Source organism: Schistocerca gregaria, chromosome 5 (genome assembly GCF_023897955.1).
Source record: "Schistocerca gregaria isolate iqSchGreg1 chromosome 5, iqSchGreg1.2, whole genome shotgun sequence".
Taxonomy (NCBI): Eukaryota; Metazoa; Arthropoda; class Insecta; order Orthoptera; family Acrididae; genus Schistocerca; species Schistocerca gregaria.
The window spans coordinates 413,118,675-413,137,028 of record NC_064924.1 but is presented as its reverse complement, the minus strand read 5'-3'; the positions used below and the strand labels follow the sequence as shown (position 1 = coordinate 413,137,028).

Below are 18,354 nucleotides of genomic sequence, written 5' to 3'. Positions count from 1 at the left end.
TAGAACTTAGAACTAATTAAACTTAACTAACCTAAGGACAGCACAAACGTCCACGCCCGAGGCAGGATTCGAACCTGCGAGCGTAGCGGTCGCTCGGCTCCAGACTGTAGCGCCTAGAACTGCACGGCCACTCCAACCGACTTTAGAATATGCTCCGAGAACATTCTCATGCACACATTATACAGGGTGAGTAGCGTAAGACGTAACACCCCCATTATACCGGGGGCGATTGCACGTATCGGCATGCGGTTTTTGGCGAATCATAGCGGACTATGGAGCACATACGTTGGTACATGCACAATTATCACAGCGTTTATATTGACCGAGATAATGAGTCAAGTACATGTTTTTTAAATGGGACGCTATACTTTTTTTACCATCATTCGAACGCTCTGGAATACACACATAGAGTGATGTAACGTATGTTGCTATTGTGATTCAAACATCACTTAAAAGACGCTGGGAAATATTGTACGACTGAAGGTCGAGGCGGTCGGGAGCGGCTGTAGACTGTAAACACGCCTCGCGCAACCCGCAGGCCGAGTTGCCGTGCTCTATGTAGCGTTCACGGCCTACGCTACGTAGGTAAATCCTCATCCGCCCTGTTTTAAGCGAATTCGTTCAAATTTTGTAAGAAGGTAGACGAATATATATAATTAATGGTATTCTGTTGTTTTGTGAAAGCTGTATACGTTGCCGCGATAAAAGCAACATGGCTTGAAAGTCAATAAAAAACCTATACCGGATAAGTCTTCCCCCGAGTCAACAAAAATCTACATCGGTTGCCAAGCTATGACAGTCTAATGTCAAAATTATGGTAGACTGAAAGGTGAGGACCAGAATGAAAAATTCTCCTCTCATAGCACAAAAATGACGAGTACGTTCTGGCCAGAGTTACGGATGTGAAAGAAGTGAACTAGCTCATTGACTTACGTGGCACTTTCAGACATTTAAATTAAATCATCTTGATATACTCCAGCTTGCAATTTATAGGCTACAGTCCCTCATCCTGTGCCCAAAATCTTGAAGACTCGCCAGCTGCAGTAAAAAATATGTAATATCATATGGCTGAAGGGCATACATGCAATACCTAAAAACGTTTTTCTGGGGAAATAAAATTTCTGGGAGTGGTCTTGGTTCTTTGGGTGTGGCGGGGAGGGGGGGGGCGCTAAAACAATATTTTTATTTTTGGGACAGGGGAAATTGACTTTCCGCGAGCAAACCATCTCTCTCCCGAAAGCATGTATGGTGTAGGATGTAAGAACAAATACATACAAATTTATATGATATATATTTTTTGGGTCGCAGTCATGTAACAATTTTGAATGGTATTTCCGTCATTTAACTGTACGAACTTCTTTATTTTGTATTACTATCATGATTTCGCCCTTAAACCATTATTAAGAGCAACAATGTTGGGTGTAATTAGACTTCGTTTTGCCCGACATTGTTGTGCTTGATAATGGCTTAAGGCCGAAATCATGATAATAATATAAAACAAAGAAGTTTGTACTGTCAAATGCTGGAAATATCATTCAAACAGATTTGTGTGCTTCTAGAGAGTGGGATTCTTCTACAATACCAATTATCCTGGAGTGAGAGCACATCTGCAACACGAAGTACCCCAGAATGGGGATACAAGTATCATAAAATTTAATAACAAGTTTTGTCATATTGTACGACATAACAAATTTCATGTTGGATGACATAATATGACAGGACATCATGTATCAGATTACTTTACTTCCCACGACATGGGCAGTAATACTAACCAGTAACAAAGCGGCAGTATGATAAGATGTTTTGATTTAAATGTCTTTGAAGGAGCCAGATAAACCGGAAAGGTAGCTCTCTTCTTTTACATTCCTAACTCCGCCCAGGACATATAGGCCTTTTTGTGCTATGATAGAAGCATTTTTTATTCTGGTTAAATAATGTTTATACTTCCTGTCGTTCCAAAATATTTCGAGACTGGCTTAATAAAGAATAGGGAAGATGGAGACCTTGCTCGGGTTGGAAGCTCCTGTCGATCTTGTTTTCATATTTACGATTTAATTTTTATAAAACACTGCCTTATGCAAAACACAATTTATTTATTTTTATTCACCAGGACATGTTCCGACATCTCTGTGTCATCGTCTGTGGGTCAAATTTATTTATGTGAAATATAGTACAACAAAATAGTACAAAGTTCATGGTCGTTTCTCTATTTTAGGCCTAAAAATTGTAACATGTACATTTTGTTTCATTTGTTTGGATTACTCATCAGAAAATTATATTGCTAGTGAATCTACCAGGTAACAGCCTAGCTGTGTCTAAGCCATGCCTCTGCAGTATTCTTTCTCCCAGGAGTGCTAGCCCCACAAGTTTCCCAGGAGAGATTCTGTGAAGTGTGGAAGGCAGTTACTGACTGCAGTAGAACTCTGATGACGGGTCGCAAGTCGTGCTTGCGTAGGTCAGTTGGTCGAGCACTTGCTTGTAGAAGGTTAAAGTACCGATTTCGAGTTTCGGTCTGGCAAACAGTTTTAATCATCCAGGAAAATTCTTATCTGCGTGATTATTATTTTCAGTGTTTCGTACGCGTATGCACCACAGAGGAGCTTCAACCTTCGAGATGAGCAGCGAAGCGATAGAAGTGTCGACTGTGAAAGTAATCTTTGTAGCAGAGCTTTACGTGAGATGCATGAGGGAGCAGTAGCATGTCAAAAACGGTGCAACAAATACTGCTATCCGTGGAGATGAAACAATGTATCTTCGAAATGCGTACTGATCGACACAAATACTTCACACGATAAAGCTGCTTATTTTTGTGCTTCAAATTATCTCACAAAAATCTCTGCAGAGACTGCAGTGCGTACGGGGAAAAAATTCTGTACAGACACGAACCCTGTTCTTCGTTTCTGGAACATTTTCTCCGCGTCACTTTCTTGGTTAACAGATACGTTTTTGCAACAGAACCCGCCCAAACCAGCGAGTGAGTCCTTGATGATCGCTACAGCCTCGCGTTGGCAGATGTTTGTCGGAGCCACTTGAAATTGCCTCCGAGTGCAAACACGATACTTGCCCCGAAGTTGAGGCCGCAGCTCGCTCACGTTTTACGGATTCGGAAGGAACGCGCCGCTGGCTGTGTTGAAACTCGGGTAGGATAACTCACGCGACGCTTTGTTACGGGACCTGCGGACGGGCAGCTCCGCTCGCGGGACTTGTTTGCAGTGGCGGTTTCTGTTACTCGGGAAACACTCTCGCGTTCGTTACAACGGCGAGACAAGAGCAGTCGGAACTGTCGCCTCAGATACTTCCTCGTCTCGGCGGCGGCATTTTGTAGTACGCTGGAGCGAGAGAAACACACATCTTTCACAGCGGCCAGTACTTAGGATGGAGATAGGGTAACGCTACTTGTAAAAGAAACATAGTTAAAGAACGGCTAAACGACGTTTGATTACTACGGCGAAAGTTGTAAACCGTCTGCCAGAAATTAAACATTTTTGTGTCCTATATAAATATCGCACCTGAAAGTGAAAAACACATCGTCAGAGTGAAGTACAGAGACAAAGACTTATTTTCAGATTACATACGTGCATATCGATATATTTGATGCATTCGAATGTCCTATATCCACCATAAATAAGTTTGATCTTCTTTGTGTTTATGGACATCGCATGACCAGGGCAGTACATCCAAATGAATAACTCGTTTTGCAATGTCAGCTCTATGTTCATTTTTTACTGGGGAAAGGCTTGTATTTGGCGGATATTGAGGACCCTTTAGGTAACTAATACAAGAAATATATAAATATTACACATGCAGAAATTTCCAATCAAGGACTTATTACAAGGCTGCCCCATGTCACCAACATTACTTAAAATTTATACTGGTGTTAGTCCTAGGAGTTGGTCTAGTAAATATAGAAGAATGAGATTAGAAGTTATAGAGGGAACGTATATACGTAATTTATGATTTGCTGATGTCAAGACGGGAAGGATGCAAATGGCGTATGTAACCAGAAACATAATTTAAAAACCGTGATCTGAAGATTAGTTATGAAAAACACCTGTGATCTAGAACAGCTGTACATGATGGGAAAGAAATCAAAAGATCAATAATTTTTGCCACCTGGGATCTGGTTCAGAAAAAATAGGCAAAATTAGATATTGAATTAAAAAAAGAATTAGTAACGACCAGGTGGTCATAGGGATGGTCGGCTCAGTGATATGGATCAGAGAATATATCCTTGTACGAACAGAGACTTAGACGAGGAGTCAGTAGCATATTAAGCCGAACATACTAGAGACGGACTTTTGGAGAATATTAGCAAGATTTTTAAGAAACGAAAAGTAAGAAACAATGAAAAGTATTAGAGAACAGAAGAGAAAGTCGGAGAAAAAGGCGACTCGTGACTATCTGGCTCTAAAACATTCAGTTGATAATGGGGAGTTTGTGCAGAAGAAGATCGAAATATATGGGGGAACACTTTGAAGAGACAGTGCTGAAAACTTGTGCGTTAATTCATTAATATTCCTATGCTATTGTTGTGTCGGAGAAAAAACCTCTTTGCCAAAGAAATCTCAGTAACAAACAAGTTCTATGCCTTGTATGGACACGCAACGGTCTCAGTTTCAAGCAACTTCCGGAAGTCTTCCCTAAGATACGTAATGACTGGTTTATGGAGTACTAGTTCGGTTCGTAATTCAGAGGAAGATATAGAGCCAGGCTGAAAGACCAGTTGCTGGCCACTGTGGACGAGCGGCTCTAGGCGCATCAGTCTGGAACCGCGCGACAGCTACTGTCGCAGGTTCGAATCGTGCCTTGGGCATGGATGTGTGTGATGTCCTTAGGTTAGTTAGGTTTAATTAGTTCTAACTTCTAGAGGACTGATGATTTCGGATGTTAAGTCCCATAGTGCTCAGAGCCATTTGGACCATCTGAATCAAAGACCAGTTGTAATCATGCTTAAATCGGGCGAAGTGCTGGCCAGCCGCACTTCCCCATACGACCGCTGCATACTAGATGAACTATCGTGCAAGCGATCAATAGATGAATCATCCGACGTTCGGTGGTAGTGTCGACTGCGGACGGAGGACCGGGAAGAGCTGATGCAAGCGCCCCAGTGTCCGGCAGGGGATGTCCTCAGTGGGAGGCACCGCGTTAATCGCGTACTCACCCAAGTGTTTCACGTGTTTCGTCCACGGGGCTGGTATTCCTTGAACCTCGACATATGGGAGGGTGTTAGGGACAGATGGTGGTGGCGTCAGTCTTCTGAAGGCTGCAGTCGAAGCGATTTGTAGTAACCTAGGCGATGAGCTCATCGAATCCACTTTGAAAATGGGTACTCTAGCTGAGGAGCGCTGTGTCGTCCGCACATAACGCCAGACGGGTGACTAGGATAATCCCCTATTCGTCTCTGTTCCATTAGTATAATTCACTAGTGAACCCGGCAAAGCTTCACAATTGCTAAATATGAATGGGAATAGGACGTAAGTCCTACTCTCCTTCTCCCCCCTCTCCTTGTCCATCTCCACCTTCCCCTCCCTTTGTCCGTCTCCTCTTCCCCCTCTCACATACTCTGTCTATCCCCTTCGTTCTGTCCATCAGCTCCTCCCCTCTCTCAGTCCATCACCTTCCTGTTGTCAGTTCAGATTCCCTAGTAATATTCCAATCATAAGCCGATAAATCACGAATACAGCTTTTTTCTTTTCTGTGGAAAGCGACTGCGATGAAGAAATCTAAATAGCACATGGCTGTGTATATAATTTTTATTTAAAAATACAAACAATGATGAGTATATGTGCGAGAAACAATATGATTGTTTAAATGCCCTACCATCGTAGTGAAAAAGATCAGCGAGAAAACAAAATAAAACTCTATTTTTCACAACAGAGCATAGCACAACATTTTCTTTGTCACTGCCAGTTTTCAACAGGAAACATACATTATTGTATAAAAAACACGTTAACACATGATCATACGAATGTTTATTATTGTGCTGTAAGATCTGTAGTAAATTGGTCAAGAACTTCAGTAGATTTTTTTGCTAATAATATTTCTCTATTATATATTAATACTCATTTATTATTATATCATACATATTTAAAGATATGTAGCGTATGTCCATCCAAACATTTATTAGAGTATCGTGTAAACATTTGAAGTAAATCTCTCGAGAGCTTCTCGAAATTTTTGCAAAAACTTTTCCCCTTTACGTATTACATACTTATTTACGTATTTCACGTAGCAAAAAATATATAGCGTATGTCCGTCCCAATGCTCGTGAGAGTATCAAGTAGCAATTTAAAATAAATGGGAATAATCTTTTGAAGATTTTTGGTAAAAATATTTCTCCGTTACGTATTACATATATATTTACGAGTTACATTTATTTTGAAAATATATAGATTACGTGCTTGAAGTGTCCATTGGAGTATCGTGTAAAAATCTGAAGTAAATCCGCCAACAACTTTTAGGCATTTTTAGGAACAATGTTAGACAACGATTTGTCTTAATATAGTATTTTTCTTATTGCATCATGTGTCCGTCAGCCAGAACTGAATCTATTGGTGGACAGCGAACATAATGGTTTGGTTTATCAGTGCACGCTTTTAGACTGTAGAATGAGAATTACGAGATCCGATTTCAGCATATGAAGATTCAGGCTAGACGCAAGCCTACCGTCAGAGTTCCAGTGTACCGAACGAGTTAAAGTGGTTCGCAATATTTTAATATCCGCGGATGTCAATAGCACACTTGTGGATGCGGATAAAGGGATTGCGAAAATTTTCTTAGCCGTGCAGACATCTAGCATTGGTGTACCGTATTAAACCTGCGGTGACGTAAGGTGTGTGGGGGGCGAGAGCGACGCAAGACGAGCGCGGCAACTACCCTCCGCCGCGCACCCCAACCAGCGGTATTCTGGCGTGGCACCTGAGCGCGGCGCGGCCGTCATGTTTTATTCGCGTCCCAGGTGGCGGCGCCGTCTTCAGATGCAATATTGAGCGCGCCCGCTACTGCTGCCTCTGCTGCCACGCCACGCCTCACTGCAGCCCGTCTGAGCCGACCCACCCTCAGGGTACGGCAGCGGAATTCATGAGCACTATAGCGCCATCTGCGCCTACACAGCATGACGTAGCGATCGCTCCAACGTCTCGCACTGCGCTTCGGGAAAGCCGTAGCAGATCTCTGTGCATTCCAATGTGGCTGTCCAGATCAGTCACGAAGAACTCTGATTAAGAAGGGTGGAAGATGGCGATGGAGTCTTTACTCCCTAGTAGACCACTTAAACAGCGCGGCGAAGCCGAGTAAGCAGCAGCCGTTTCGCATCAGTCGCTATCCATGCGGTGTGATTCCTTTCGCTTGCACAGGCATGAATACGCCGATTTACATGCAGCTATCCGAGAAACATCACCGACTTGACCTCGTATTTTAAGGGGAGAAAACCACACTTTCAAGGTATCAGTCCGAGCAATCAAACCAGCGCTAAAATTTTCGTCGCTAGTCCGATATTTACCAAGGAAAATCGTCAAACAGTCGCACATTTTGAGAAGTTATGCTATTTAGGAAGCCAGTTTCGGCATGTAAATAATGCCATCTTCAGGCTCCTATGCACTCCATGTATACACAGATATATCGATGCTTGCATACTGGAGTCATCACTATCTCGATTCCGTGAAAACGTTTTTGGAGTGTTTACTTGTCAAGCAGACACTCCAAAAACGAATTCACGGCATCCAGATATTGATGGCTCCAGTATGGTAGTATCGATGTATCTGTGTACATGCAGTGCATAGGGGCCTTAAGAGGGCATTACTGAGATGCCTGGACTGGTTGTCTACTTAAAATAACTTCTCCTAATGTACGACTGTTTGGCGATTTCTCTTGGTATATACCGGGTGATCAAAAAGTCAGTATAAATTTGAAAGCTTAATAAACCACGGGATAATGTACATATAGAGGTAAAAATTGACACACATTCTTGGAATGACATGAGGTTTCACTAGGAAAAAAAAAGAAAAGAAAAAAAAACAAAGTTCACAAAATGTCCGACAGATGGCGCTGGACAGCAAAACTGCTGCCGTGACGGGTGAGAGGTACGCCGACATGTTACAGAATCGCATCATCCCCAGCCTGGCTGATAAACACCTGCTGGAACGTACGATGTTTATGCAGGATGGCGCTCCACCCCATATTGCTAGACGCGTGAAAGATCTCTTGTACGCGTCGTTTGGTGATGATCGTGTGCTCAGCCGCCAGTTTCGTCATGCTTGGCCTCCCAGGTCCCCAGTCCTCAGTCCGTGCGATTATTGGCTTTGGGGTTACCTGAAGTCGTAAGTGTATCGTGATCGACCGACATCTCTAGGGATGCTGAAAGACAACATCCGACGCCAATGCCTCACCATAACTCCGGACATGGTTTACAGTGCTGTTCACAACATTCCTCGATTACAGCTATTGTTGAGGAATGATGATTGACATATTGAGCATTTCCTGTAAAGATCATCATCTTTGCTTTTTCTTACTTTGTTATGCTAATTATTTCTACATTGATCAGATGAAGCGCCATCTGACATTTTTTTTAAATTTTGTATTTTTTTGGTACTAATAAAACCCCATGTGATCCAAGCATGTGTGTCAATTTGTACCTCTCTATCTACATTATACTGTGATTTATTCAGTTTTCAAATTTATACTGAATTTTTGATCACCCGGTATTTGACCGGCCGCTGTCCAGTATCCACAGAGGATCAACACAGGTCATTTTGATAGCACACGATTGTAACCTTCTGGATGTACAGCTTATGATTTTCCTGCATACCCGATGTTTTTGTCACTCGCTTCGCCCCACTGGAGCCTCTTAATGCCCGAGCGCGAAGTACTCTACAGCTGACTGAGTAAGACGTTTATAAAATACCGCTCTGTCATTGGTAACATGCTTTGTTAAATGCGTCAAATTGTTGCTTGTGCCAGAGATTTCTTTACTTTTGTTGCACACCAGTATAGCAGTTAAGTAAAGAGTAGGCAACGATGGCGTAACCAACTTGGAACAGCCGAAGTACTAACAGATGAGGAGCTCATTGCCTCAGACTGTGGAGAGAGAGAGAGAGAGAGAGAGAGAGAGAGAGAGAGAGAGAGAGAGAGAGAGAGAGAGAGTCAGCAATGCCCGATTTAGCACCTTGACAACAGTGCAGAACAGATAACGCTCTTCTGTCAACGGGGCTACATGTAATAACAACACCAAGTGACGACACAAGAATGCGTCTCAGGCCGCCGATTTTGAATAAGCGATCGCTCCGAAACTACACATTTGGGCAGCCAAAAACACTGACTTGCTCGAAAAACAGGAGCAGCCAGTACGAGGCCATCATGTCATCGACTGCTATAAAACCATCTGCATCACTGATACCGGTCGAAGGCCAGCTTCACTAGTTGCAGAATGACCCAGCGAAAACGGTGACGTGTTACCAGGTGCCACCAGCTTGGAGTCTACTGCTGTGAGTCCAGAGCCATACGGCTGTAATGGGAACTTCATTCCCGGCAGTCGCAGCAGTGACTACCGGAAGATGAGGGCCGTGCCGATATTCAGTGAATGAAGTACCGATGTGCCCATCTGCGAGCTGTTCAACTTGGAGCAGGGCACCAGCGTTGCGACTCCTGGGCAGTACAAGTACTGCGGCTTTACTGCCTGTGTGAGTGACCGCCTCTGTGTCGCTGTTGGATCTTCTACCTACAGGCCATCACGATAACTGACAACAAGGGCGTGCACATTTCTGGCGCACAGCCTAAGCGCATCTACACTGAACGGGAGCTCTGACCTCCCCAGCCATTCCAGGCTGTAGATAAGCTACGCCCGCCGCTTCCTCCTGCGACGGGGCCATGGTACTGACCTCACGCTACTCCTGTGGCCGCACCAGCAGATCCCTTGCCTGTACCCTGCGCCTCCATGCAATGTGGACGGAGTCATTGTGAAACTCACGGAAATAACTGACTTGAATGAATGGCATTTTTTAGCGCCTTGGCGCTCCACAGGCGCAACCTCCACTCTACAATCTTACACCCACGTAGCAGGCGGCATCTAGCGGGTCCTACACTAGACATTTGTATACTGCGACTCACAAATGCAGTGCAGTTCAATGAAACGAATGCGTGTGTCACTGTAGCGGAGCGCCATGTCATTAACAATACCACCGTTGTGCGTTATTTTCTTTGGATTTTAAAGCTGGAAGTGTTAAAGTGAAGTACTTTTGCAGGAGATGCACTATTCTTCAACGTGACTGGCATGCTTAAATCTTAAATGGACAATAATTAATTTGCTTTCATGACAATTCTTCAGTCGCTCAGGTTACTCATTTCTGCTTTTGAGGCGTATGTATAGGAGGAGAACATCAATACGAGAATCAATCTATATCCGCATCCCGCTCCACCTACTGCCGGGTCTGGGTGCTGACGAGTAGATAGTGTCTGTCCACACATGCTTTTAACATGCCCGTACCATCTTCGTCTCTTTTCTTTTCAATTTCTTCTCTCATACTTTCTTGTTTAAGGCCTTTTCTGATATCTAAGTTCCTTACTCTGTTCATTCTTGTTTCTCCCTTAACTGATCTGAGAAATTTCAATTCACCTGCTTGCAGTCTGCTCCAGTCCCTTTCTGTCATTGTCCATGTTTCTCCTCCATAGGTGACAACGGGGAAGTAATAACTCTTCTACATAAGGAGTTTTGCTTTTTCCGAAACTTTCTTATTCCAAATCAGGTGTTTTATTGTTTGGTAGAAATTGCCTCCCTTCTGTAACATCCTATTAATTTCGTTGGTTATTCTTCCAGCACTAGATATTTCACTTCCAAAATAAATGAAACTGTCTACCACTTTGACGGGTTCTCCATTAAAAGCAATATTTCCGTTTATCCCTTTCTCTCTTCCAAATACCATTACTTCACTCTTATCTTTATTTATTTTTAATCCATACCTTTTCGTTATTTCCTTCCACACATCGAGTTGTAACTGTACGTCTACCTCTTTATCGCCCCATATTACCATATCATCTGCAAAAATCATCTTTTTGTCTTTATCTTTTACTATATATTTAACTGCCCTATTCATTCCTTTGGTTGTGGCACCATACACTATCATTAACCCGGCTCCAGGGAGGTAGGGTCCCCTTCCCTAGTCCTCCAGGGGTAATTCCTATCTGGCGCGTCCACGTCGAGGGGGCTGGCATCCTACACTTCAGTAGGCCAGAGTGATAGGATGGATGAGTTCATGCAGGTACCCAATAACACGGAACCCACGCCCAGGGTTACGGGTGAAGACTTTATTGGCAGCAACGGCGGAGAAGAAAGACTTCGGAACGACGTAGCTGGCAATGAGGCAACCGTCCTTTCTGGGGATTAAATGAGAAGGGAACCACTGCCTTGAGGTCGAGGATAAACTCCAAAGGCTAAGAGAAACAACACAACAGAAAATCCTTTCTTGTGTTAGGCCTAGCAAGCCAGCAGGAAAGTCTTCATATATTGGTTTCAAGGCAATACGAGAATATTGTTAGATAATGCTGAATGTATGTATATGTGCAAGAGATTGACATTATCTGCTCACATTACTCGTCTGTTTGTCGAGTAAAACAATATGCGTTCTCAAACAAAATCTCGTAACACCATGGGTAGAAGTGTCCACTGACCACTGCCCCCCCCTCCCCCCTCCCGCCCCCCCCCCCCCCCCCCGCTTCCCTCGCCTTCAGCATTCCTCGAAAAAGGGGGGCTCTGGTTTTCACTCCACTGTACAGTACTTCACACTCTGGCATTAGACTGCTGCAGTGGAACGGAGCGAGTAATAAACAACCGGTGGGTGAGAAATTTAATTGCTGTACATTCAAGGCCATAAAAGCCTAAAATTAGAGTTACGGCCCAAATTTTCGCGTGTGGTCGATTGATGGGACTGATATCTTGCAAGTGCATTTTTTCTCCTAAAAATATGAGGTCATGTTGGAGATGCTTCCTTATTAGGAAACACAGCTGTTAGTTAGGTCACATTGCAGTGGTACTGAGGCAGCGAGCACTTACTTCGCTCCCTGGACGCATCCGCCTGAGTTCCGCGTGGCTGTGCAAAACGGCTGCGTCATTGGGTGAGTTAGCGTTTATCGTCTTCAGCGACTTCCGACAAGCTGTGTTAAGTTTACTCGCACTCTCTCTTGTACATCACAGCCGAGTGAGCGCCACGTGGATCAGGCCTGCGCCTGCTGTGCTCTATAGTCCTTGCTGTTCAGTTAATCAACATCGTAGAAGCAATGACGAAAATACACTTTCAGGAGTAGATTTAAAATTAAAGGCAAAGGGCTATCAGTAATGACATTCACAGGTGACACTGCTAATCTCACTGAAAGTGAGAAAGAGTTGCAGGATGCCAGAGACCCCTCCCACTCGTAACAGACCTGGAGGCCTGTCCCATTTAAGCCGATGAGCCCGTAGATGGATCGGAGCATACAGTATATGTGGCCACTCTTTCCCACCAGAGTTTTGCGATAATTAAGCTAGTTCGTCCTTGAATTGACTTAGTGAGCCGCTGCGTACGAATACTTCTTACCTATTACGTGGACATGCTCTTATAGTTTTGTGTTCCCTATCAGAGCCGTAGCGGCGCCATCGGATTCTGAAAGTGCGTTGCTGCTGTCTATATATCACGTAATGCAGCGGGAAGAAGTTTTTTTGTGGAAGTACTTTTTACACAGGATGCCATTACGGTGCGTTTATTAAAGAAACACCATAAAATGAACTTGTTCACGCTGATTGTAAGCTAACTATTAACGGTATCAGAAAGGGGATTAGTGGTAAACTCTACATCAAAACTGGGAACTACGAAGCAGAAGTAGTGAAAGAATTCTACAATTCTGGAAGCAATATAACGTATCATGGAAGAAGCAAGGAGAACATAAAAAGCACACTAGAACAGGCAAAGAGGGCATCCCTGCCAAAAGGAGGATAGTATTATCGAACGTCGGCCGTAACTGGAAGAAGAAATTCCAGATAACGTGAATTTTCAGCTGAGAATTGTTTGGAAATTAATCGCAAACCGTAGATCTGTTTGAGATACGGTGCTATACAAATATGCTGAAAATTAACCGGAACTTGCGCAGCCATTTGAACAATCGCTTTAAAATCTACCATACGAAATAGCACGGTGGTAAGCCCCAGCCCCAGCTAACTAACCTAAGGTCATCACAGACATCCATGCCCGAGGCAGGATTCGAACCTGCGACCGTAGCGGTCGCGCGATTCCAGACTGAAGTGCCTAGAACCGCTCAGCCACAGCGGCCGACATCGGCTCCTCACGAAAATGTTGTTTTGCAACTATGTGTTGCTGCAATGCACTTCGTGGAAACAGTGGCTAAAATTAAAGCATAATCTGCTTGGCCTAACGGCACATCTTTTCAGTGAACTGGCACAAAGCTTCGTTTTTTTAGCCGGTTTGCTGCTGCGCTGCATTTTAACGCTCACCACATTCGATCAGTATCGTGTTTCCGTCGATACAGCTAAGCCACGAAAATGTCTTAGGGCCAGTTTAGTATCAGTTAGGAAACAATAAAATCATTCACAGTCAGACGTTACAATTCAAAACTATCACGTTCAGTTTAGATAAAGTTCAGTGCCAGATCTCATTTCTTATGCAGACTTTCTCATTCTTAGAGAGCAGCGTTACATTCGAGTAAGTGTCGTTTAATGTTTAGAATTGTATAAATACGTAAATTTAAAGGGCATTTTCACAGAGGCGTTTTGGACATGTATTCTTTCGAAACGAAATTTGTAATTATATGAAGAATTTTTGGTTGTTACCTTTGTGGATAGGAATTGCAAGGCAAGCACTGCGGTGTCGCGTATTGTAACACTGTCCACTGCTTTGCGCAGTACAGAATTTCACAGGAGAGCTTATTCTATACAATTTTAGGTTTTCTATTTGATGTGGTAAAAGTTAATTCAAAGACTTTTATACAGCTTCATACTGATTTGCATTGTTTGAGATCACAATACAGACGCAGACGAAGTTAACTATAGGAAATTCCTGTAATAAAATAATAGAGGTGCATCCCTAAAAACTTCACCAGTTAAGGGGGGTAGGACGTCAAACGGGCCGACATGGAGCAGGAGAGGCACCACAGGACACTTTAATTTCCACTGTCTACACTTTTACAAATAAATTCATTAAACTTTGTCAGCATGACCAGGATGGATTCGGAATTCACACTCATAGCAGTGGAAGTTCGAAAACATAACGAAGTAATTTTTTTACATGTGAAATTTCATCACGTTTTACACTTACCAATGGCAACATTTGTTGCTATAGGTACACTTTTCTTCATAAGTAAGAGAGATGGTTCGATGAATTTGCACAGCATACAAACCATACTTGAATGTGTATGAAAATTTCGAATTTTTCAAATCTATTAAAATCTGTGGTAAAAATTGAAGTAATTAACTACAAAATTTGTGTTTTTTTTCTAAACATGAAGTTTAAAATACAACAGATCATTCGTTTTTTCATAAATTAAATAAATTGTAGAGTTTCATACACCTGTAAGTATGGTATGTATGCTGTGCAAAATTCATCGAAGCATCTCTCTAACTTATGAAGAGAAGTGTACCTATAGCAACAAATGCAGCCATTAGTAAGTGAAAAAAATGATGAAACTTCACAAGCAAAAAAAAAATATATATATTGTTATGTTTTCGAACTTCCTCTGCAATGAGTGTCAGCATGACCAGGAAGAATTCAGAATTCACAAAGTTTTATGAATTTATTTGTAAAAGTATAGACACTGGAAATTAAAATGCCCTGTGGTGCCTCCCCTGCTCCAAGTCGGCCCGTATAACGTCCTACCCCCCTCAAACTACCATTTGCAGCGAACCGCATAGCTGTATCTAGCATAGTTCCCCAGAACGTAATTTCGACTTACGCTTATCCTGTTTACCGAACGAAATAGTTCCTACGCCCGAAATCTAGAAGATCGTGCAGTTGCTGCGCTGATAATATATAGTAGGCCAGTAATGTTGAAGCTGTGTGGAAGGGCACTAGTGGGAAAGTGGATTTGCGCGCGTCGCTGCGGCAGCTCGCGCGCGCAGTGCTGACCTTCTCCTGCTGCATCTGCTGCTTGAGCAGCATGGCCTTCTTCTTGTCCTTGCAGCGCTTGTTCTGGAACCAGACGCGGATGACGCGCGGGCTGAGCCCCGTCATCTCGACGAGCTGCTCCTTCATGAGCGCGTCGGGCCGCGGGTTGGCGTTGTAGCAGGTGCGCAGCGTGTGCAGCTGCTTCTCGTTCAGCACGGTGCGCACCCGCGTCGGCTTCCCGTCCGACGTCGCCTTGGCGCCCGACGCTCGCCCCGACTCCCGGCCGCCCTTGTTCGAGCCCGACTCCGACGAGTCTGCAACAGCAACGCCGCGCGGCTCTGCGTCAGCGGGGGTCTGGCCGAGCAAGCCAGTGGTGGCAGCCGCCGGCGAGGACGAGAGGCATTCAGGGTGTCCACATCAAACTTGCCTTACATCCAAATGCAATATTTTAAAGAAATACACTCCTGGAAATGGAAAAAAGAACACATTGACACCGGTGTGTCAGACCCACCATACTTGCTCCGGACACTGCGAGAGGGCTGTACAAGCAATGATCACACGCACGGCACAGCGGACACACCAGGAACCGCGGTGTTGGCCGTCGAATGGCGCTAGCTGCGCAGCATTTGTGCCCCGCCGCCGTCAGTGTCAGCCAATTTGCCGTGGCATACGGAGCTCCATCGCAGTCTTTACCACTGGTAGCATGCCGCGACAGCGTGGACGTGAACCGTATGTGCAGTTGACGGACTTTGAGCGAGGGCGTATAGTGGGCATGCGGGAGGCCGGGTGGACGTACCGCCGAATTGCTCAACACGTGGGGCGTGAGGTCTCCACAGTACATCGATGTTGTCGCCAGTGGTCGGCGGAAGTTGCACGTGCCCGTCGACCTGGGACCGGACCGCAGCGACGCACGGATGCACGCCAATACCGAGGATCCTACACAGTGTCACAGGGGACCGCACCGCCACTTCCCAGCAAATTAGGGACACTGTTGCTCCTGGGGTATCGGCGAGGACCATTCGCAACCGTCTCCATGAAGCTGGTCTACGGTCCCGCACACCGTTAGGCCGTCTTCCGCTCACGCCCCAACATCGTGCAGCCCGCCTCCAGTGGTGTCGCGACAGGCGAGACTGCCAAGGTCATACAGCCGAGGCACACACATTGTCGTTCACAGAACTCCACAGAAATAAACCTGCATTCTACCATACATTCTGCCTTTTCACTGTCTCTAACCAGTTCCCGGTAACTGAGGGGGTTTTCCGAAACCCGGATGCGAATTTTTGTAGCGATTAACCATCTCGCATGTGTGGAAGCTCGCTACAACAGAGAAAACGACATATCCTAGATAGTTGGGAGTTTTGCTCTATTCGGTCCAACGTCTCAGAAGCAAATTTATGGCGAATCAGCAAACTGATTCGCTGCAGTGCTTGCAGAATTTGAAATTTGTAAGCGTACAAGTTAAGTCGTTCGCGCAGCACATCGCGAACTATAAGGCGAGGGATGTTTAGCTTTCGTGATGTTCGGGAACTAACTTTGACGGGTTTCTTTGCAAAGTCTCTTTGATCTCGTCGACCATTTCATCAGATGCGTGTTTTCTGCCAGAACCTGTCTGTCTGTTTACACTCCCAGTTGTAAGGAACATGTCATACCAATTCTTAATCGTCTTAACATCTGGTGGCGCCCTTTGAAATTCACGTCGAAAATTTCTTTGGACGGCAGTGAGTAATGTAGTTTCCGCATAAGATCTAAAACAAGACAAAATGAGTCATTTACAAACAATCTACACATATCTTGAGTTGCTTTACAATGATGCGTAAACAGTAAGTAAGAAAAATCGTGTTTGGAAATCAGAGAGATTTCATAAGGAGATTCTGTATTTCTTTCAATTCACGGTTCGCAGATGGGTAGGCGTTGACGTGAGGAGATTTAAAACACTGATGTTGCTATCGGCGTGGCCCATGCCACAAGACTGCAAGTGAGATGTCGTCGACAAGAGCTTGAGCACACCGACACTCCACACTGTCTAGGAGTCAATCCGGAAAAAGATGTTGCCTTCAAACGGTAATATCCACATGCAAAAAGGAAAATATGTGCTAGGAACATCGTCATTTGGAAAGTGAAACGTATGACATGGTCAGTGGCGTAACTAGGTACCGGCAGCCAAGGCTTGTGCCGCAGGGACGCATTTTATTGAAGGCGAAAAAAACTAATGGTATATAGACATATCTCTGCTGTACCCAAGATCACAGATGGCGTGGTGATAACTTGTTAGCTAGTGTGGTTGTTTTTGATACCTTCAGAAAATGAGCGTAGGCAGTTAGTCTGAGATATCTGTGCATGGAGGGAGCTAGTAAGAGTCGTGGGGAGGGGTGGGGGGGGGGGGGCGGCCCCCTTGGCGCAAATAGAGACGTGAAATATTTGTTCTGCGATTATTACTGTGCAGTATGAAGCAGTACATTTTACTGCAACGGAACGGAATCTAAAACGGCAGTGGCTGACTCAAGTGAAAATGTGCATCGTGTGCGTTTGTAAGCACTCTTGAGAGGAGATTAAATAGTCGTAGGAACCTTATTACGAACTCGATATTGACTCAGTGTTAATCATGTTTTCAAGATTCCTTTCCGTCACTTATCACAGTGCATTCATTGAGTCATTTATATTGAAGAGTGAAGTAGGTAGATTCAGAGGGCACGTCCCACATAGGAACAAAGTTACGAACGCTATCACGGTGATTTGTGTACATTGGGAGCAAGTTGTCCGGTGCGATGTCGAATCCGTTCGACAGCAAACAACAGATGAAAAAGTATTACTGAGCCAATGGACAGTTTATAAAATCCTCAATCGACAGGCCACCTCACAAAGAGCAGGAAAAAAGAAGCAATAGTAGTTCAAAAGACCTGATTTCCTCTGTCACGGAGCCCTTTGCTTCTAGGACGAGTTGCTCTTGTTATCCAAAGCGAGCCCAAGTTTTGGAAGAGTAAAGAGTATATTTTGCATTTGTTCGTTTTTCTATTACAGTGTTGCATCGACGCGCAATGAAAATTGAATCGTGTTGTTGTTCCAAGCAATGATACTTGAACTGTGTGTTGCTCCATGTTTTGAATTGTACCATACAATAATAACTAACGAAATGTGTACCGCTTACTTCACTGCCAACTCATATCCATCTCAGAAAGCGATTATGTTGTGTTACTGTACGAGTAAGTTGGGCGATCGACTTCCTAGACCAGAATCGACAGACGTCGGAACGAAACTGCGGGGAGTCATTTGTTTT

The 18,354-nt window shown here is 44.3% G+C and overlaps 1 protein-coding gene across 8 annotated transcripts in view; it reads right to left on the bottom strand.

Moving 5' to 3' along the window:
• Positions 1-18,354, bottom strand: part of LOC126272723 (insulin gene enhancer protein isl-1) — a 401,780-nt gene that overhangs the window by 66,325 nt on the left and 317,101 nt on the right. For all 8 annotated transcript variants that reach the window (XR_007549253.1, XR_007549254.1, XM_049975777.1 and 5 more), the window contains one exon: positions 15,102-15,394. Coding sequence is in view for 6 of the 8 variants with exons in the window: in XM_049975777.1 (XP_049831734.1) it covers positions 15,102-15,394 (293 nt within the window). In the remaining 2 variants the exon portion in view is untranslated. The remainder of the gene's footprint in view (positions 1-15,101; positions 15,395-18,354) is intronic.